Source organism: Alligator sinensis, unplaced genomic scaffold, assembly GCF_000455745.1.
Source record: "Alligator sinensis unplaced genomic scaffold, ASM45574v1 scaffold204_1, whole genome shotgun sequence".
Lineage (NCBI taxonomy): Eukaryota > Metazoa > Chordata > Crocodylia > Alligatoridae > Alligator > Alligator sinensis.
The window spans coordinates 1,280,671-1,303,770 of record NW_005842363.1 but is presented as its reverse complement, the minus strand read 5'-3'; the positions used below and the strand labels follow the sequence as shown (position 1 = coordinate 1,303,770).

General features: G+C 40.7%; 1 protein-coding gene across 1 annotated transcript in view; it reads right to left on the bottom strand.

The window, feature by feature from the left end:
• PCSK5 (proprotein convertase subtilisin/kexin type 5) overlaps positions 1–23,100 on the bottom strand; it is a 380,395-nt gene that overhangs the window by 108,289 nt on the left and 249,006 nt on the right. Inside the window, exon 15 of the mRNA XM_006029202.2 lies at positions 11,437–11,573. Coding sequence (XP_006029264.1) covers positions 11,437–11,573 — 137 coding nt within the window. The remainder of the gene's footprint in view (positions 1–11,436; positions 11,574–23,100) is intronic.

The window sequence follows — 23,100 nt, the reverse complement described above, 5'->3', positions numbered from 1 at the left end:
CCTAATACCTATTCTGTCCAATTAGAAGAAAAGCCTGATCGTCCTCCTATTATCGTTCATCACAACTGGATGACTCGCTGTTCCGACGTTCACCCAGTATCCTTACAGTAAATCCAATTATGATTCTCTCTTGTCTTGTTTTGTTGTTGTTTTCTTTTCTTTACAGGTCTAACCCCAGCAGGGCAGTAATCTACATCCGCTTGATTGTGAGATCCTTCGCACACTAAGCTACAGTTCATTTGAAACCACAGAGTGATGGTTGTGAAGGAGACACTGAGACAGCGAATGTCCATCCGTTCAGGACTTATTATGACACTGTATTCTTATTTTATTAAGTATTTTGATTGACATTGTCTGTTACAGGAGAAGATGGACTGACTAGTGAACGAGGGGAGTCCCAAGTAGATGTTCTCCAATCAGACGATGATCAATAGTTGTTGTTATATGTTCAAGTTATTGTATTTTGTGGTTTGTTAAGAAGACCGGTCTATCAAATTATTTGTTTATGTATATATGTATTGGTTGTTAAAGCTTTGCCAGGTCAGTAAATTCCGAAACAAAGATGCCTTAAGATGTGCTCATGTGTCTAAAATTCCAGTTGTGCCGTCGGCAAGGGGGCATGTCACAACCCAGTGATTTTGGTGCCTCGGCACGATGGAATTTTCCTGCCACATGAGAGCCTCTTGCAAAGCAAAGAGTTTTCCATTGCAACAGAAAACCCTGGTGCAAGAGAGTTCCCGCCATTCGAATGCAAATTTGTGTCCCGTTATTGGCCAATTCTAAATTATTCATACGTGGCGGCTAGTAATTGGCTAGCTAGCTGTTTAAAATTCCGTGCGACTTCCGCCCAAGTCGGAGAACTTTGAGCACGCTGCAGAGTGCTTCTAAAAGAGATCTGACTTGTGGCTGAGCTGATCGATAGACTGATCACCTATCGATTCTTCTCCCCGTCGCCGAGCGCAATCCCAGACGTACCCTTTCCCTGCTGTCTTAAATTGCGGACGGATTAACTGGCTTGGGCCCCGCCAGCTGGAACAACTCACATAGTTGTTCAGATGACCAGACCATCTGCGTCGCAACTACAAGCGGCGTAAGTAAACGTTTTTGCAACCATTAAACCTTGTCTGCCTCTCCATTCACCAGCCCGCCCAACGAACGAGCAATTTCTAAATCACCTCGAGTCGGCTCTGGCTGTCCGAGACAGATAGGATCAAAACAAAGAGACTCTTGTTGATCACTGATTGAGACCCCTAGTGGGACTGTCTCACTGGTGATGGGGCCTGAGGAAAGAGGGGATCCATCCACTTTTCTACTACTTCTGTTTTGGCCAGACCAGTATCTGACATTGTTCTGTGAGGGTTGAGTCCATGAAATTACGGTAGGCTCTTGTGTCCAAGAGGGCTGGAACAGATCATCTTCTCTTGTATACTTAATTTCTCCCTCTACACATCATCAATCTGGCAGAGCCACACAACACAACTGCTTTATCATTGGTGCTTGCCAGGTCCCCATTGGCCATATAACTGGTGCTTGCCAGGTGCTGTGTACATAAGAAGGTGGCCAGCACTCTGTGGTGCATCACCACACTTACATATTAGATTGTTCTTTAAGACAATCTTACAGAGTGTGACATTAAAGCATCCAGCTCCAGAGCAAATCCTGTTTAATTTAATCCAAGGGGAGCTCATACCCAGGTTTATAGGATGTCAGGTTGCTTTTGAAGCACTTGAGAAAAGAATCAGTCTCATCTCACTTTTTGTGGTGGTGTTCAAGCACCCAGAGGGCACTTCTGCCACCTCCACACTGTTGCAACAGTACCTGTGCCTCCCATCTAAATCAATTTCTTGACTTCAGTTGCTTATCTATTGGTTGCTGCAAGACTATGTGAAGCAAGTGCTCCTGGTTTTGTTGGGTGTGCTAAGCAAGGCCAAGAGTTGCCTCTTATCTTCAAAGGGAACAGAGATGTCCACCCAGATGGGTGCTATAGTTTATTGCTACAGACTAGCAAAGGTGAGTCTTGGGGCTTGGTGGCACTTGAGACTTTGCTGTGAATCGGAGGGGCTGGTTGAGTGGTCACTGGTAGGCCTGAGCAATGTCTCTCTACTGAGACCAGGCCAGGGAGTTTCCCGAAGAGAAGATGGGCATTCCTTTCCTCAGGCAGATGGGGCAAAATGCCCAGACTCCCCACAATACAGGCAAAAGACCCTGGCAGGATGACAAGCCTTGTCTTCTGTGGAGGGGAGGGCTGGGGAGTGGGGGGAGGGGGGCGGGGAGGAGAGCCTTGTCCTACCTGCATCTATCTTTACGTCTCTATCAGGGGAAGTGTTAGCTTTTTTGGTGGCCTAGGCAGACCTGAGGGCTGAGATTCAGCTCAACCCTCCTGTTTTCACTTGGACAGATCGGCATCAACATGGATACTAAGATCAATGAGTTTGTCTGAAGTAGCTGGAAGTTCCACCCAGGCCAACTTATCTTTAATGTGGTCCTGAAGACCCTGGCAGAAGTGGAAACATTGAACCACTTGGTTCCACTCTATGCTAGCTACCATCTAAGCTTGGTGGCATAACTTGACACCAGGTGGCATCCTTGTCTAAGGGTCTGGAGAGCTCACTCCACAGTCTGAACCTGATGCAGGTCACCAAAAATTTTAGCCATGGCCCAGATAAAACTTTCAGAGTTGTCTGGGTGGGGTTTTGTGATTCCAAAACTGGCGAAGCCTAGATCAGGACATTGCCACTCAACAGAATGATGGCCATATCTGAAGGGCAGATAGCGAGGTGGCACTGATTTATGAACCCCTGAAAGCAGCAAGGGACTCCATTGAATTTGTCAAGCAGTGGAACCTAGGGTTTGGGGTAAGCCAAGTGGGTTGGCTCCCCCCCCAGCGGGCATAGAAGTGGAGTACATTAAACTTTCAGGGCTGTAATCTGGGTTTGTAGCCCAGCACTGAGTTTCAGGGGAGATTCACAATCAGGGTCAGGAAAAGCCAAAGCAGGGTCAGAAGTCAGGAGAACCAGACAGAGCTGTGAATGTGAGGCTTGCCAGGACAATCTGAGGCTGTGCCAAGGTGTACCTCAAGCCTGAAACTACATGTGTTCAGAAGGGGTGAGTTGTACTTTCAGCGGTCAGTCTCGTTGTAGAGAACTGTGTCAGTCACAGTTGCTAGGATTGGGGGCAGGCGGTCCCTGGTCTGTACCTGAGGGGGCAAGTGCTGCTCCTCCAGGGACTCACGTGTTTGGCCCAGCCAGGCCTGCTTCATCAGAGTCCCCGACACTACAGGTTGCACTGTGTAAAGCACAAAATCTAGCTGAGTCCATTTCATCTAACTTTTCTTCTGCAGCTCTAGGGTTCTTTAAAGGTAATACGCATTCTAACCACTGGTTATATTTTCCAAAAAAATCAGTGGAAAGGACTACATTTTTTCAGACTTCAATGATACATTAAAGTTATTTTTCATTTGAAAACCCATTCTACAAAACATGGAAAATATGTTTAGTCTTAATCTCTTTACATTTACCTACATTCAAAAATCTTCTCACACTTCTGTCAGTGTTCAACATAATTGTCAGTCTTTCATTAGAAGAGGTTTAGCCAAGATAGGGCAGAAGTAAATAAGAGAGATTATTGTATGTTATGCAGCTATTTTTCTTGTTCCATTGTCATAATTGCTTTTGTCATTGGCCAATGTGCCTGCTCCTGACCAAAAATTATTCCAAATGAGCCCTTCCCCAAGATCACTCTAGTCTTCCTTCTCTTGTGTATCAATTCATCTCAACGTCTCGGTTTGAGCTTAGTATTTCTTCTCTACCTGTGCTGCTTAAACCTATATAAGCCAAGTTACATTGATCTTTATTAGAGTCTACTTATCCTTTTGTATTCTCCCAATGTTGTTGTTGTCCTCTAGTGAGGTGCCCAAAACTGTTTGCAGCATTATCTTTCAGGTTCTATATTCAGCACCTAAACTTTATGTAATAACAAAGTCAAGGATTTCCTGAAAGACTAATGACTTGACAAGGAATGATCTCCCTTTTTTTTTTCCATCTCAGTTTTATATTCAGGCTAAAAGTTGATAAAAATAGCTATTACCTGTCTCAATAAATCTAGCTTCATTTGTTGTTTGATGAAATCTTGAATTAATAGAAATTCTATACTGTTTCTGACATTCCTTTTGTCATATGCTCATACCCAGATGCCTGTCTATTTTTGCACGCAGCAGAGTATGCTCCAGGGAATGCAGGGGCTGACACAGGAGCTGCTTGGGGTATCCAACACTGGGCAGAAGGAAGAGCAATTACTTACCTTCTGGCAAAGGGGTTGGGCAACTCGACACACTTGGAATGATCTTGCAGCACCCAAACGTGCTGTGACTTCCTGGTAAAGTTATCACTGTTCTAACTGCTACTTTCAGCTATTCAATACTTTTGATCAATTAAAAAGCCCTCGCATACCATAATAAGGTTGCTTCTTTACATGGTGAACCTTTAATCTTTAAATATTCTCCTGTTCAAACATCTCAAGAACATTCATTCTCTGTTAGTAATAGCTTTGCACTGGGGGGCTCACATTTAATTGGCTGTCTACAGTTATTCCCAAATAGTTCTCAATCATTGCTTTCTAGGATACAGTTCCCCCTATTCTTTAAATGTGGCCTACGTTCATCTACATGACTTTGCATTTTGGCTATAGTAAATTGGATGCAATGGAGCAATATGTGGTTTGCAAAGTGATCCAGATCTCTCTGCCCTCGTCATCACTCTTCAGCTCTCCACCAATCTTTGCATCATCTGCAAAATGTCTCGGCAGTTATTTTTAATTTCTTCCAGGACATTACTAAGAACACTGAATATCACTGATCTGCACACCAGTTTACATGGAAGCCATCGGAAAACCTCCTCATTCAATGATGCTACCCCTGCCTGGTATCTGGCTCAAGCTACCGTAGTTAGATTGTGAGTGTACATAGAAGTCTGTACTAACTCACCTGTATGTATGATGAGGGCCTTGAATATGTCCCTTTATGTGAATAAGAGTAGAGGAAAATAATTCAGGGCCTGCCACGGACTTTGTTTCCGTTTAAAGAATAGTTCAGTAGATAAAGGGTGAGAAAATTCATGAAACTTGCCAGCACGTAAATGAAGCCTGCCTCAAGGCAGGTTTAATTTGCACAATGAAAATATTTCAATAAATAAGTGTACATACATACACACTCTTTTATAGTGTATAAACAAAATGTACACAGCTTAGCCAATTTTTTTTGGCTGATTCCATCATTTAGTTTGGCCAGCATAATCCCCTTCCCTCCCTGTATTTAGTACAAAACAGAGGGCCCCAGTTGCATGTGTAGGAGAAAGGGTATATCACAGTATTTCTCAGAAAGCATATATCTGCTCCCATGAACTCTGCAGAATGAAATGCAAAAACAGCATGCATAGGTTTTTATGAACTGGAACCTATATTTCTTTACGGGGAACAGATGTGGCAATACTTTGTCCAACACTGGGGTATGATAACATCAAAAACATTACTTGGGTAGGCTCTTTGTTCTCATTTTGATTATAGGAAAATCTTCAGTTCTTAATTATAAAACCTTTCCATAAAAAGTACATACAGGCTTGCAGGAACAAAAAGCAGACATGGCTGTGATATCAGTGTGATAAACACCAGGCCATGGTGATGAACTGAATAATCACCATAAACTGTACTCCTGTACCTTTTGCTTACCTCATATTCTGCCCACTGATCTACCACTGCCAAGACTAATTTTCACATTCCAAACATCTGAGTTTTTTTCCATGGATAATGTATGACAGGCACTAGCAATTGACCAGGAATATTACTGGACTATTTCCATTATGAGACAAGTACTACTCCAGAGAATAGAAGTAAATGAGGCCAAAGGAGACAAAAAAGAATAAGGGCTCAAACTCTCCAGTTAGCTGCATCTTGCAGTGTTATTTACACCTGTGCAATGTGAGTGCAAAATGGATGTAAAACACTGACCATCTGACCTGGTGGTGGTTTATGCCCATTTTGCAGAGGTAGGTAGCAAAGAATCAGTTCTTCATGCCCAGATTCTTGGCTGTGCCCACTATCCACTGAACACAGATGATGATGTGGGAGATGCAGTTTAAAGCAGCCTCAGGATTGTTTGAAGCTGGCTATGGCCCCATCAAATGATATGCCAGCTGGGGACTGCTGGAGCTGAGATCTGCACGAGGTGATAGAGCAATATATCATATATCAGCTGAGACTCTCTCTCTCTGTGATTAACCCCTGCTGCATTCTGTTCAGTATAAACAAATCTTGAAGTAAAGAAGGCAGCTCATACAAGTCAGGGTTTGCAGGAATAGGCCCTTAAAGAATAAAATTGGAAGTTTAGCTTGAGCCTTTCACACTGCCCTGGTGACATAAAAGGGCTGTAAAATTATGTCTGGAGAATAGCCCTTGTGTAAGGAGGTTCTCCAGCTGGTGGACATCTGCCAAAATGGCTCCAGGACAGCTCTCTTCCAGGATTCAGCACAGAGAGCATGCCAGGGCAGAGAAGGAGGGAGACAGCTAGAATGTACTGGCTGTACTTGGCTGCTGGATGAACCATACGGGGCTGTTATAAATAAAATGTAAGGTTTGCTCTAACTGACATCCAAAGATAGGAAGGCCTCTAGCTGCCCCAAGAATAAAAGGGGTAAGATGAAAATATTGATAAAGTCCTTAATAATGGAGTTTATGTGTTTCTATTTTAATAACCAGAAAAAATAATATTGCTGACACACCATATCCCTTGTCTGCTTATCCAGTAGGTAGACCCTGACTTATCTGTACTCTGAGGGACTAGTCTCAGTTCACAAATGGGAAATGTTTACATATACAACTATAACATCAAATAGCAACAAAAAGATATAGGATTGTAAAAATGAAAAATGTATATACAACAGTCCAGAAATATTATGATATTATTATTGCAAAACCTATTACTAAAAACCTGTACACATATATTTTTAGCATTTTTAGTGACTAGAAATGGGGGTTCATATAATTAAAATGTCCATATAAACTGGGTTCAGAGGATATACTGTATTAAAGCAGAGAACAGAAATTCGCAGTATACATGACGGAAGTAGGGTAGGAAGCCTGTTCAGAATTTTGGATAATAAGACACTTAAATGAGTGATAGGTATATCGTGTACTTGCTTTAAAGGAAACTCAAAAAAAACCTGCGTGCAAAAAAAGTGGGGCAGCACACACAGGAACAGTGCATGCCACCCAAAACCAGAGCCTGGCTGGCCGGAGCCACACTCCAGCTGCCAGCCAGGCTCCAAGTGGCAAGGATTGCCACTGCAGCAGCCCCAGGAGGCCCCCAGAGCCCCAGGTAAGGCTGCTGGGGTGAGCCCAGTGCTGACCTCAGCCTCCCCTACTCCACCTGGGGTAACCTACTGCATGCCGGAGGGCACATGGCACGGGCATTCCCCAGGTAAAAGTAGCAGCGGCACAAGTTGTGCTGCTGCTAGTTATCCCCAGGGAACCAAATATTCGCACTCTTGTGGACATGCCTAGAGGGGTAAGACAAGAACCAGGTCTAATATAGCTGAGTAAAGGATGAAAACTTGGAAAATCATAGAAAAATAGAGAGGACATCTGGAGGTCATCTAGTCCTGCACCGTAGTCAGCCTACGAATGATGGAGATTCCAGCTGTCTAGGCAATTTGTTCTGGGCCTGATAGTTGGAAACCACCCCCTTCAAGAAGAGTGATTCATGCTCATGTTCCAGAATATGGTGACCCAGCCTTTCAAAATTTGATATGTAAATTGAATCTAAGTCTATATTTAGCACCTATAAATGACCTTCCATCTAGGAGCTTCCACTGATTTATAATATGGAGTTTCCTTTTGCTCAGCAGTTTTAAAAATCCAGACTCCCTTCTTCAGGTATCTTCTATGGATTTGGGAACCTCAATTCAAGACTCACTTTTGAAAATCTTGGCTTATAAATGTAGTTTTATTATCCCTAAAACCAAGATTGGGGTAATGTAGATATGTTAATACTGGAATAATATAACAGAATTTGGTTTAATTTTATGCATTGATTTTTAGGACACTTCTGGGAAATTCAAGAAATCAACACTAAGTACAGATAGTCAAAAAGTCCAAGGCTGAATCTATTCAATCTTTGCAGGTTAATCTAAGATGTGTAGATTGAACCAATAAGGGAGTGAACAAACATTCACTTTTGATTCTGGAAATGCCGCCACGTGCCTGCAGTGGCCCAGGCGAGAAGCAGGCAGTGGGGAGCACTAGAAGGCATCTTGCTGCTCAGCTGGGGCAGACAGCTCGGGCCAAGGGTAACCCATCCACCTTGCGAGAAAGGGTTTGCTGGGCAGGTCCAAGCATCCTGTGAGTTAACATGAATCTGGAGGGGATCTGGGACAAAAGTTCAATGAACCGATTTAACCTAAATCAGTTAAATCTGATACTGCCTCCATCCAGGTTCATCATAAACTGATTTTAGCCATTTTGAAAGCAGTTTATGTGCACTAAATTTCTGTTGTGTTACAGCTTCGAACCATTTTCTGATTGCTTATACCGGTTTATGTGTAATTTCTGTCCCTAGGCCTCCAGAGATTTCGAACTGATTTATTCTCTATTAATTGGGCCATAATTAACCCAGTAAGGGTGGAATTAAGCAGCTCGGTTCAGCTTCCATTTAAATTAATGGGAGGTATTAAGTTGACTTCAATGGCAGTTGTGTCATGCTGATCTGAGAGACGAATGCTCAAATCCTTTTAAGATGACATGGTCCACTAGCATGGAAAGTTATCTACCTATATATACTAACAGAGTCCTGAAACCAAAAGTCAGCACTTCTGTTTTGTCTTAATTTTGAAATTAAAGTTTTGTACAACATTATTATATAAACTAATTCAATTTGGCCTAGATACTGCTGGAGTGGTTAAGCTAATATTATCCTCAGTGCTTTGAGCTATTTTGTGTCCTTTATAAGTATTTCTATTAGATCTCTGCAAATGATTCCATTCAATTTGTAAACAATAGGGGTGAAATGGGCAACTGCCTAGTTTTGCAGTCTAGAATAAATTCCTCTCAGTGAAGCACATTCAGTATTACCTTGGATATACTGAATTATATAGTCTTCATTCCAGTTTAAGCAATTTAGACCAAAATCAGTTTCAACTGAGTGAGAAAATAAATTGTTCCATTCCCCCCAACAAAGGACCATCCCTACATCTGATGACAAAGCTATTAGTGGGACTTTCTCTGATGAGATGGAATTGGAAATACTTAACATGTCTTACACTGTCAGTCACATACCTTCATTTTATCAAACCAGTTTGGTGTTTGTTACTTTAATCATAAATTGTTGAGCTAAGTTGGCAATATTTTAGCCAAAAGTTCTTTCTCTATTCATTTTTTGTGTAAAGCTGTTATGAAAGTTGGCATTATTTGGAGTCAGTAGTTCAAATACTTGACTGTCACTTAAAACTATTTTTTCAGGAATAACTACGTTTGAATTTTCAAAAATAAAAGTCAGAGTGTTAAACTCTGAAGAACATATTTGTATGGCTTCAAATATTTTATTTTGAGTAATAAGCATATCTTATTATTCCTGCAGTCCAGAATTAATTTCAGGTAAGATCTTGACTGGTTTATGAGTTTACATAATTTTCTGAAGGATAATGTATTTTGTAATATTTATTGAATTAGGAATCAATATTCCTACTGGTAATTTTATGGTAGTCCTAATCAGAATTTATAGCATTAATTCTAAATCTCTGTACATATTTTTTAAAGTCATAGGCTGTGTGTGGATAGGCTAGTAATCCATCAACTTTTTCACCTTAATTGTAATATTGTTGTCTAGTAGTTTCTTGTCCATATTTTCAATCACTCTGTAAGTGTAAATGTTAATTTAGTTCTACCACTAAATAATTGTCAATAAATAGCACTCCAGCTCTATAATGAATATTTTTCACTCTAGATTTCTTGTCAATGTAATTTTTACTGGAGTTTTTTTTCCATAAAATAAATCTTTATGGAAACCAAATGTAAGTGGGATTTTACAGCATCCCACCAATTCCAAAACTCCAAATGTGAAATTCCAAATGAAACATTATGCTCAATGTTCATTATTAATAATGGTATTTTTGTTTCTAGTGCATCTATTTAAAAATGAGTCTCAGGGCTGAGACTTTTAGGTACCTGAAGTGACCTGGATATTAATTTTGTAATACAAACAAGTGGATTGACATCTAACTCCACTGGGTCTCTGAAAATCCTATCCTCCATTTTCTTTTTATTTTCAAGTATCAACATTTCAGATACGTGCATGCATAAAATGGGTCATATGCATAGCTGGAAATAAAAGCAGAAAATTTGCTGAGGATAAGAAACATTTCTTATTGTTAGTGTGAGAGTAAAAGGTCTGAGATACTTTGCAGTGTGCCCAACAGCAGAACCTCAAGGCAATTGCAGTTGGTTATAGGCTTACCCCCAGAGTAAAGGGATTTTCCACTGGGTTAGAGTGAAAGGTGGCCCTGCAGGTGTCACAGCAAGTGTGGATAGTGATTTCCAGCTGCTTTAGCAGGCATAAGGGGTCTCTGGCATTATGCATAATATACAGTGATCCTTAGATTCTCTCTCTTTCATTGGAGACCCAACTGATGCAAAAGTAGCTCAGGATCTGAGGAGTGGACAGGCTTTAGCAGCTTGCAAATGTTTTATTAACTACCCCCAAAAATGGTAGCCTGTGCCAATCTCAGGCTTCTTTTTTTCTGAAAACTTGTTTCTAAATGCTTTAGTATTTTTGGTTTTAGGCACCAGCACTAGGTAGCTTATCTGAGACAGTACATTGGTCTGTTTCTGCTCCTCAAAAGCCAGGTATTTTCTAGCCAATTCCTGTGTATACCTTTAGGCAGAGACTTAGAAAGGTCAATGCACTGTATTGTTACCATCCTGCTCCATATGAACCAGAAATAGGTTCAGAGTAAGAAGGCTCTCCACATCTCAGAGCGTAAAAAAAAGTTTAACAAATAGATGGAGTTAAATGTTGGACTCACTTACATTTCTGTAATCCCACTGAAATCAGTGTGACTGCACAAGCATAAATAAGAGAGGGACTCAGACTAAAAACAGACATTGGAGTTCTCCTGGAACAAAGTCTTTTATTCTGGGATCCTGAAGATGTATAAGCTCACTGTGGTATTGAGATAACATTTCTTCTTCTGGGATAATTGGGAATAATTTGAGTTACTTAGCATTCAAGCAGCCTGTGTTTAGGACTGTCCTACACATGCTTTGATGGGAGTCAAAGCCCAGGACAATTGGATCTTGGATAAACCTGATGTCTGTTTTTAGCCTTAGCTTAAGTGCTCTATGGGACTGAAAGTCTTCTGACTCACTGAGCCTAGCTAATGGAAAGATTCATACCTGGAGTCTTGAAATTTCTCAGCTGAGATGGTGTATCGAAAATCTCCAAAATCCAGTCACCTGCTGCTTTCTCGCTCCAGCAGTGAGTAGTCATAAACTCCCAGTTTTTAAACCCTTCCATGGAATGATCAAATAACCTAGAATAAATTGGTAAAATATTACCATCTAGAGTGAGAAACAAGAATGGAAACCCCACCTTTCACAAGTGATCTTCAACCCTTGCATATATACTAACAGAAAGTATATTAATGCTAATTCGTATATTTATGCTATTCCATCCACATCAGCACTTCTATTGTACTGATAACCCTGGTTTTTCACGATTTCTTTGAAACACAACCAATGGGACCATTTTTTTGTGTGGCAAGTTGAGAGAGGAAGATTCTTCTGTGGGCCATGCCTTCACATAATGCAAGCTTACTCCTTGTGCATAAAAATTGTTAATGCAGATTAATAAAATTAATGTATCTAGAAAAAAGTGCATCAAGCACATCATAAAGGTTTAAGTTATTTAGTTATTTACTAGTGTTGGGCTAAAATTGATGAAGGTGGGCTTTAAGACAATAAATAATGATTGAAACTAAGAGCATATAAGCATTCATTTCATTTCTCACAGGACAAACAAGTACCGTCCAGGAAAGATTTTCCAGGTTGACACTTGGAAGATTTCCCCTGTCAGAGAGTTTCTCTTGCAAAAATTAATGCCTGCATGCTACTCCCAGACGGAACTGGGAAGGGAGTAGAGCAGTAGGGTCAAAGTTCCCTGTATTTCTACAGACTGGGGATTGCCTGTTTTGGGAGAGAAGTCCCTGCCTCTTCCCAGACCAGAGACCGTCCCCATCTGGGGAAGGTGTAGGAAGTCTTTTTCCACTGCTCCACTTTTCCCTGGGGATTAGGGGTAGAGTAGCCGCTGCTCCCCACACCTTTCCCAAACTGGCATCATTGTTGTCTAGGGAAAGTGCAGAGAGCAGGGGAGGTGGAGTGGTTGCAGGCTGAATGCCTGTACTGCTTCCTCTACTGGAAAGATTTCTCAGAAATTTCCTTTGTTAGAAATGAATGCCTGCTGATACCCTATGACAACACAAGCAATTATTGCAAGGGTCAAGGTTTGTGATACCTCTGAGAAAACAAAGGTAATGAAAACTTTGGTGCATCCATTCTTAAATGGTTAAATCATTGCTATATCCAACAGCTCAACAGAATTGAGCTTTGGTATAATTCAGAGGTTAACCGGCATATGATGATGTCATCTTGCTTAACAGTATTATAGTAATTTAATTACGTGGGGCTTGGGTGAAGAGGTTGAAGGTTGGGACTGACTCTACAGTGACTTCTAATATAGGGGGCCCAGTTCAGAGTCTGCAATCTGATGCTGACCAGGGGGGAGGATTGACCCAAGTTTTTATTGCTTAATACTAGACGTTATTAATGAGATTTTGGAAAAGCACAAGAGAGCATGCACTTTTATTTAGTGCTTGTAGCATGTTGCTTAGAACCCCAAAGCTATTGACGGGAGGGTCACTCTACTAGTGGCTGCTCTCATATACAGCAGAGTTCAGTTTTAAAAGAATAATTTAACTCTCTTTTTTTTTCTTGCACACAAGCCTACCCAGACTGATGAATACTATATTTATCTACATGTTACAATTCATGCTTTTTATGTATGGAAATTCCATAGCTAACATCTGCACTTAAGTATTTTGCATAAAATACTTGCATTTGTAGTGTAGCTGGATACTGGAAGAGCACGACAATTGAATCATTGTGTGTATTGTATTTTTCTTTTAAATAAAAAAGATGACTTTTTGCAATATCTAGAAGGTGTTAAAATTACTAGACTCTTCCATGGAGTTTCAAGGACGAGATTCTATGCCACCTATTAGGTGTCTAAGTGGACATAGACACCTAAAGTGCAATTCTATTTCATCCTGTTCAAGCTTTGTAAAATCCATTAATGGATCTACTTTTGCAATACACACACTCTGACCCTTATGACTGAGTAACAAAATGGAGGAGAAGGATTGACTTGCCTTTTGTGTTAACAGCTTTTCAGGGACTTGAACAGGGTGGAATACAATTGCACTTAGGTACCTAAAACTATTTATATGTCTAATAGTGTAATAAAATTTGGCTCGGTATATCTATAACTCCCTTTGACTTCAATAGGAATTATGTACATGAACAAATTCTGGGACTCACTCACAGTCCTCTCATATGTGATCACTTAGACACAAATAATGTGCCTGAATGATTCTGAGCTTTACTAAATAAAATATATTTTGTAGAAATTAAATAGATTCTGCCTTCACTGAGATTTTCTTTGGATGGGGCTCTATTGATGTCACTAGACTTATATCACTAGAATTTGGTCTATTCCATATTCCATATGTCTATTGGTATGTACTAAACTGATTATTTAAGTGTATGGTATAGCATACTGTAAATTCCCATGATGTAAATTCCCAACACAGTTTTATCACCTTGCATGCTCAAACACTGGGTAAATTTAATTTATTAGGGAGGTTGTTGTCAACGGAATAAATAAGATTTTCATGCAATATTCTTCTGATATTTTGCATTAACTCAATAAATAACTAATATTATCACTGTATATTATTTTTAAACAGACTGTCAAACAGTCACTCAAGCAACAACAATCCTATTTGTTGTTGTGGCAACTAAATTATATGGTATCATGGAAATACCATGTGGTTATTTTTTAAATTCTATATTTATTGGGATTTCAATCATATATATTTCACCGAAGCAATATTTATTGTCTATGTTCACTGGCATTAGTCCAAGATTTTCCACTGTATTTTGTATTTTAGATGAGGTTATAAACTTGTGCTGAGGTTCATGGAGATTATAATTTGATACCTCAGGTGTTTGGTCTTCATAGTATGTACATTCTACCCAAAATGTATTACATAAAAAACAAAACAAAAACAACAAAAAAGCCCTCCTCCTCTCTATACAGTAACACTTTTAAAATATGTGTCAGTATTATATATTAGAGTTATAATATTTCAGGTTATGGATCAATTTGGGGTTATACTATATCATGGCTTAAAAACGTATGGACCAGGTTTTGGTATGAACACTTTATAAAAGAAGGGCGGAATATAATTGTACTTAAACACCTAAGACTACTTCCTACTACTACAGGCATCACCTACCAATGAGTGCAGTGTGAACAAGCCACAGACATCTAGTGAAAGAACAGATAATGGGGGTTTGTGAGGACTAAAATATAAGATGTTTAGTCCATATACCCTAGGCCCAGCTGTGCTTGAATATTCTTATGGTGATTTCACAAGCTGGTATGTGGGTAACTGTGAGAGCACAGATAGCTGTAACTGGCTTTCCCACATAATGGTTTGAGTGGTGAATCACAAACATAAATGGACTGAAAGAACTAGAAAAATGTTCAGTTGCATTTTTCTCTAATATTAAGAGATGCGTATAGTTGAACAGGATTCTCCTATGGACACTAAGGGTGTCTATACACATGCTCTAGGGCTTGGTGGGGGAGGGGCGGGGGGCGCTTGAATTAGAGTGGCTCCAAGAGTTGCTCTAATTAAAGCACCCAGAGCATGTATCAGTGTCCCCATGCTTCAAAATGGCAGCAGGGGTGCCTTATCTAAAGCTCATTCAATGAGCTTTAGATAAAACAACCCTGCCACCATATTGAAGTTCAGGGACACTGATACACAAGATGTGGAAGCTGACTGGAGGATTACCATGCCTCAGCCATCTCAATTAATTGAGTCCGTTCTGACACACTGTAATTATTACAGCACATCAGAGCAGCCTCTGTGCTCATGTATAGGCACCCTAAGTCCCTGTGTTCCAATTCATAATTGTCCATGCATCAGATGAATTGTCATGCTTCGTACTGATATTATGATGAACCATTATGATTAACCATTATACATTTTTATGCAGGACTACATGCTTCAATAAATGATAAATCCACTATTAGAGTCCTGTGGTTTAATGAATTACTCATCACTGTGTATAACAACTTCTATGGATAGGTTTATACCCATCTGTGAAACCTTAATTTATGCCTGTAACAGACCTGTAAGTACCGACTATTCACTTACTTTGTATAAACCTTTTTATAAATGCAACCTTAGTATAAAGTAGGACCAGTTACCTAATTAACTATGAGAACTTTGGCAATACCAATGTGGGCAAGGTAGGCTGCATATAGCTGTTTTGACCTTCCTCTGCCAAGAGGTGGGATATCTCTGTACTGAAACAGTACAGTGGTAAAGACAGAAAGTAGTAAAGTGGCATTCTTTTAGCAAATAATGGTCCACTGTTAGAAAACCTCTTTAAATGTACATTGTTGGCACACACACACACACACACACACACAGAAATGTATGTATATCAGAAGTAGCTTAAAATAATTACTTCTTTAATATAAAATCAACTTGTTGAAATATGTGCATATCTCTTTCCACTGCTGTCAGCTTGGGCTAGAAATTGTATCCTCTCTCTATGCAACAGTATAATTTGAAGCAGAAATATTTGGTGGTAATCACATTTTCAAAGTAGAGCCAGACAAGGATCCACTTTCATTCACATTCCACAATTGAAAACATGAGGCTAGTCCTTCACAATTAAATCTCCAAGTAAAAACATGGAAATATATTAGATCTTTAGCAAATGTCTCCCAACTTATAAAAGCAAAATAAGAAAAGTTTGAGCCTGTGAACTGAAGACCCTTTTTGTCTGTACTAGAAGATGGATCTTCAGGTTAGATAATCATCTTCACACCAAAAATCAGCCACCACAACAAAATGAACAAAAAAAGGTAAATTTATAAACCCAGATTTTTATTACGCTGGTCCTTTTCATTCCTGATGTCTCAGCTGCACCTGAGAGAACAATACACTGTATACTGAGTTCACTGTTTCAAGAATCAGGAAACGTACATATTCCACATGATTGATGAGAGGGACAGAGGGGCAGTTAGAGCTGGGGGGAGGGTATTTATCCTTTACAGCAGTGCTCATTGTGCTCCAGCCCACTAAATTAGTGACTTGACATGCAAGTGGTCCTTGCATGCTGGGATAATGGGGCACAAGGCTTGAACTGAACTAGTATTTTGAACACTGCAGAGTTCCTTCCTGAGCTTGCACCTGCAGATGCTTGGGTAAACTATTCTCCTTTGAACAGCTGTTCTCCACAGGGGCTCCAGTAACTGCCTGTCAGCTGGGAAAAGTAACCCTTGAGGAACTCCAGACAGCCTAAACTGACTTAATCAAAGCATTCAGCCTGTTCCTATTACCATTTGCATTACAGTATGTAGAAAACAAGCGCTCCAAGAAATGGTCTGGAGACAAGCAGGCAGGCACTCTGAAAGCTTTCTCACCTACATCTGGTAAGTTAAAGGATCTTTCCTAAGAAAGGAGATGTTTACATCTACTCTATCTTAAAGCGTTTTCATTCCATTGTACTTCTCAGAAGTTCATCTTTAACTTTTACTTACTAAAGCTGATAGCTGGAGTCAACACAGGGCTCGAGCACTGTTTCAAAGTCTGCCCAAAGCAGGAATACATGAGCAACGGCAAAGGTAACTTCTAAAGTGCATGAAAGCTGAGTGCTACCCTCAGCTTCAATACACAGAAGCTGCCCCTGGACACTACACTTTATCAGCATGAAGTACTGTATTTACTTGATTATAAGATGGAGATTTCCCCCTCCCCTCCATTTAACATGTGGCGGGGGAGAGCTCTTCACCTTGCAAGCACATGAGTGGGCACAGGGGGTAGCTGTAGCTGTTGCTGTCCCCTCCCACTGCCTCTGCATGCCCCACTGCTTCTCCACCCGCTTTGCTGCACCGCTTACTTTTGCTCCCTGCCAGCAGGCTTTGCCCCTGCTGCAGCCTTGAGCATGGAGCATAGTTCCAGCCTGGCCCTGCAGCATCAGCAACGTGGAGCCAGCACTACTGTTCCCGCCCCATTGTTTCCCCTCTACCTGCCCTACCACATTCCCAATCTACTGCCTCTACCTCTGTCTCCTCCACCACCTGCCCATTACAACCTCCCCATCACCTCCCCCTCACTACCTGCAGTAGTGGGGGGCAGGACAAATGTAAGATGATCTTCCAATAATTAGATTCCATACATGGAAAATTATAATAAATTCATAACTGTTTTGTGTGTGGGGTCATCTTACTCTCAGAGTCATCTTGTATTTGGGCAAATATGGTATTCCATCTCGGTCTATCAGACATACCAGGGTTTTGGGATCCACACACTGAATCTGTTATTGATAGTAACAGATGTTTGTTTAAAAAAGCTACACCTTTCTATCTAATTTGCTGAAAATCTTCAGAAGTCACCTTGTAGGACTGCAGAATCCTAGTGCCAGTGCATGAATGAGCACCATATTGTAATAAGGTCATTTTCACATTTGGTAGTAACTTACAGCAGAGTAGTGATCTGTGATTCAGGATGAAGTAGGGGACGGCCAATGGCAGACAGGAAAAAAGCATTTCATTAAGTAAGCCAAATTCATCTGTGTTGAAATCAGTGGTAGTGTACCAAGGTTGAACTGAAAAAATTCAAAAAATGCTACTTATGTTGAACAGCTTAGACATATCCATGTGGGGAAAGCTAAATTCTTCAGGTCCCTCCTTCTTCCTCCCAATCTGACAAAGTTCTCTGTTTTCCATTCTAATTTATTCAAAACACCATGTTCTGGGACAATCAGCTGGATCTTTACATTTGCTCCCACCTGTTTGGTGTCTTCAACCTTCGATGTGCCCACTTCTGTTTCCCAACATGAACTCCACTTTAATTATTGATATTAAATTGTTATAAAAACTAAATTTGATGTACAGAATGTTAAAAATGCTCTAGCTTTGGGAAATACATGGATTCCTTATTTCTCATCCAGCAATACAGATCTAGAAGACCTTCACTGGTATAGGGCTAGGATATATTCTACTTTACCCTTCTTACATACTCATCTTTGTGTTCCTTCCAAGACTGATCTTAGAATTATAGAAAGGACATACTTGCTTCAGGACATAAAGAATTGTATTTCTGGCATTCTAGCATGCAATTGGAAAGAACAAAAGTAAATCTTTTCCCTACTGTTCTGAAATGTATTTATTTTCTAATGTTGGCCTCCACCTTGTCTCCAGCATTTAACATCCCCAAACTCCTGAACCTATTTATTTTCCATCTGTTGTCTGTCTGCCTGCCTGTAACAGTGCTAATGCAATGCAGAAGGATTTCTCCTGTCAATTACAGAAAGTGAAGCAGTCAAAGCTTTTAGGCTACATGAAAACTCTTGCTAACAGGCATGACAAAAGAACAAGTACAGGAATTGGAAGAAATTAGGGGTGGTAGGCAAGTCTATAAGAAAGAATGGCAGCATGTTTGTTCAGACAGAGAGACAGAGAAAGGTTTAGGGGCAGAGAGGTAATTTAAAATAGCAGCCTGTGAGGGGGAGAAGAGAGTTAATCCAGAGTCTAGTTTATTTTTTGACATGGTTGGAAGTAGGTAACTGTCATCTTTTTTCTTCTCATGTAGTTATCGGCCTTACCCTATTGTAGTTCTAGGTGTTACTGATTGCTGTGTCTCAACATTAAGCTGTCTTTTTTAAACTGCAATGTTTGCCAGCTTCCAGATTCTACTGTGTAAATGACAGGAGGATATGAAACGGGCCAGTGCAGAAATCCAAGTGGCCCCTCATCAAGAAAAGTCATCTTCCTCTGCCTCCAATTATCAAGAATGTTATTTGAATGATACTGCAAGAGAGACTACATTAGACTGTCCAATATTTGGTCAGAGATTAAGTGTTTTTGGTAGATGGCTTTAGTAATAAAAATAACTGATAGCAAAGATTTCATTACCAGAAAGATAATGCAATGGAGGAGCTTCGCGTTGTGTTTGGGTAGAAGTAATATTTATTTCATTGACACGTAAGCTTAGGAAGTGATTGGTCACCACATAGCTCCCAACTTTTCAGTTACACAGTTCTAACAAACAGCAGCTGTTTTAAATGATAAGGTACAATTTAAAACAAGCAGTGACTTTGGTGGGAGACAAATTGTCAGGTTTGACCTAGAAACCACTATACAAAGCCCAAGCAAAAGTTTCTGTTATGTAACTAATCCCCATCTGCAATGATAAGGAGGAGACAGTCTTAGATAAAGGAGGCTTGAAAACAAAAGCAGAATCAGAGGACTAGGGCAAAGAGCTAATTTAAATATTAAAAATCACACCCCTAGGTGGGGAGAAAGTATGCTAATGAAACATACATGTATGGAAATGAGATACATAGCTAAAACACAGGTATAGAGACATGCTCAGTAAAGAACTCCTTGCGTCACTCCCTTATAACCAATTAGCAAACAAGAATGCTTATGAAGGTCCAATACTCCTGTATAAAAGATGCTTAGAATTAAGAATCTGTGTGCTTGTTACGTGAAATTATTCCGCTTGCACCTTGTATTGCTAGCAATAAATCTTCTTTATACTTTCACCCCTGGTATCTTTATTGGCTTTTGCATACTGGGCACAATCCCAGACTTGAGCTGGGGCTCAACAAAATGACCCCACATCAAGACAAAATCTTCTAAGTGTTGCTTCCATCTAATGCTCCTCTGTGACCTCCTGCTTTGAATGCCTATTGGAATAAACCTTGATCTCTCAAAAATATTCAAAGGGGTACTGCTAAATCTAAGGGTGGTGTTCCAAGTTACCTTTAAACTATTCTAAAAGCACTTAAAAAGGGAGTGTCCACTCATTTAAAGGATGTTAAACTGTGCTAAGTACCTCTAAGTGTCTTAGAGTTCTGCCACTTGGAGTGAGGGTTATCTCTCAGCTGCTCCACAGAGTTAAAGCAACCAATCTGCAGTCATCCAACACCTCAGCATTCACAGCTCCCAGCCCCTCTACCCTGACAAACTTTCCATCCTTCTAAGCTTTACTGCCAAGGAGGTGGTACTAGCCCCAAGTCAGTACCCCTACCTGCCCTCAGTGGGTATGACCCCAGCCACATGGCACCATGCTGCTGGTTCCATGGACTCAGACCTGATCCAGGCCATTGAACTGGAGGCCATTCACACAGTCTTCCACTCAAGGGCTAAGGCTTCTCCCCATATTCAGGGAGCTCTCCCCTAGCCAGGTGAATTTGGGTGGGGAGGGGGGGCATGGGTGGGGAGTCCCTCCCCAGCTCTCCATATTCCCAGGTGGGAAGGAGAGACAACTGTTTAGTAATGAGTTTGCCAAAAGCATGCTTCCTTGAGGTCCATGTTGTCACCATGGCTAATCCTCAGTGGCTGTATGCTGGGAACAGAGCCACCAGGTGGTGAGAGCAAGGAGCCCAGGGTAGCATGTTTCCTTGAGCTCCATGCTCTTGCTGTGTTGAAACCCTGAGGCTCTGCCCCCCGAGAAGGAAGAAAGTCCTGGCTCCTAGCAACCTCCCTGCTTGCCAGGCCCTTTGGTAGTAAGTCACAGTTGTGCAGGAAAGAGAGAGCCTTAACCTGCGACTGCTCTCATGCTTTTCTAACTTTAACAGTGCCTAACAGTCCGCAGGTTGAGAATGGTTTAAAGGTAACCTGTAACTGCACCCTAATAGGCAACTGTTTTGAAAAGGGGATACTGCTCCACGTTGGACTTCAGTGCAATCATTTTAACTCAGCCTCATCCTTAGCCCAGCCAGCACTCTGGGCCTGTATTTTCCCCTGTTGCAGTACATCCAAAGGTAATCATGTTTAGTACTTTCCAAACAACAAAGCAGATGTTCCCTGTAATGCAGCTTTTGAAGAATGCACAAAAGGCTGAAGCCAGTGACAATGTAATACACCAAAAGCCTGTGAAGGAATCCACAGCACCTCTGACTAACGAGTTTTCTTACTGAAGTCATTTTAGGGGATGCCAATATTAAGTTTAAAATATGCAGAAAAAAAGCCAGATATTGCCGGTGGGACCTACTCATCAATGCAACAGAATCTGCATCATGACTCTTCTTGAACTGGCGGATAAAAACTACACGTTTAAAATATACCGTAGCACTTTAAAATGTTTCACCAGCAAACTGTTTCAAATTAAACCCAGATGAGTAATGGTAAAGCAATGAGGTTTTCCCTGGGTTCAGTAAAAACAGCTGGTATTGCTGCTATTAATCTTGTACGTGTGCATCTAAAGGTCTTGTATGTCTGAGAAAAGCATCTTGGTCAGGTAGTAGCAGTGTACAGCAGCCTCTGGGATCTCTGCCTGTGGAACAAACCCCTAATAATTTGCTTCCAAAGCTTCCTTGCATTACCCTTGCATCTGCATATATTTATTCTGGCATACCTATGACCAGTATGTAAAATCTCTTTAAAAGTGTTTTTTTTTGTTTTGTTTAAAAGCAGACTCATACAGTTGTTATATTGAAGAATAATAATAATAATAATAATAATAATAATAATAATAAAAAACTTTGTGTTGGCAAAATAGCACCTAAAAATATGCATCAAATCCAACATCCACAGATGTAATAATCAGTGTCACCAGACTGTTGGATTTATTTTCAGCTTTAGTCAAAACAAAACAAGACAAGCGTAGCAATAATCTTCAACTTTAGACCTACTCTAAGGAAGGGATCACTAAGGCTATAGTTTATTTGCCAGTCTTGTCTTCCTCGAAATACAAATATTCCTTGTTGATAGAATCCTAGAGCTATAAACTGATGTCAGATGAATCTGACAAGCTAGTATACTTCTAAACTTTGTACTGGAAAAAAAATGTTGATTTGTCTGTGTGTGAGTCTTAGCTCTTTCATGAATAATTTGTTTCTGGAAAAGGGCAAAACATTAAAAGGCCATTCAGGTTCTTTGTTTCTGGGTAGCATTCTGATAACAGTACAGGATATGAAGCAGTCTAATGTCTCCAAATCCATAAGATACAGATATATCTTCTGTTATTTTGTATTCACTTGCAAGCACAGAAAAATGATTGCCTTTTACGAAGCATGGGTTACAAACAGGCTGATTACATTAAGCTTTGTACCTTTTCCACAGACGATCAGCACAAGAGGTGAGCTGTGAACGCTGGAATGTCTTTATCTCCCACTGGCAGAGAGTCAGCGGCAACACATGAAAGGCTAGATCTTGAAGCAAGCTGTATTAAAACCCTTGGATTTATACTAACATGGATTTTTGGATATTTATTTGGACCGCTTTTAGATTTTTCATTTGGAAGCTTTCATGAAAAAAAACTGCAGCAAAAAGCAGGACAACAGTAAAGAAAATCTCAGAAATAAAACCCCAAGTCACAAATATTTAGATTGGAGGTCAGATCTGGCCCCCGGAACTGGAGGGCTTTGCCTGTGCCCACACTTATGCCTGCACTGGGTCTGGGCAGTGAGGAGCTGGGCTGGCGCCAGACAACTTCCATTTGTGCCTATGCTGCTGCTGCTTATCCCCACCTCCTGGCTCTGATGTGACATGGGTTTCAGCAGCATGTCAACTATGGAGGGGAGAAGGGGAGGGAGGCTTTACCTGCACCCTAACCAGGGATAGGAAGCTGGGAGTTGTGCCTGAGCTGCTGCTGCTTCCAGCAGCACCCTGCTTCCCAGTTGTGGCATGGGTGCAGCTTCCAGCTGATGGGACACTGTGCCAGGGTAGGCACCTGCAAACTTCATCCA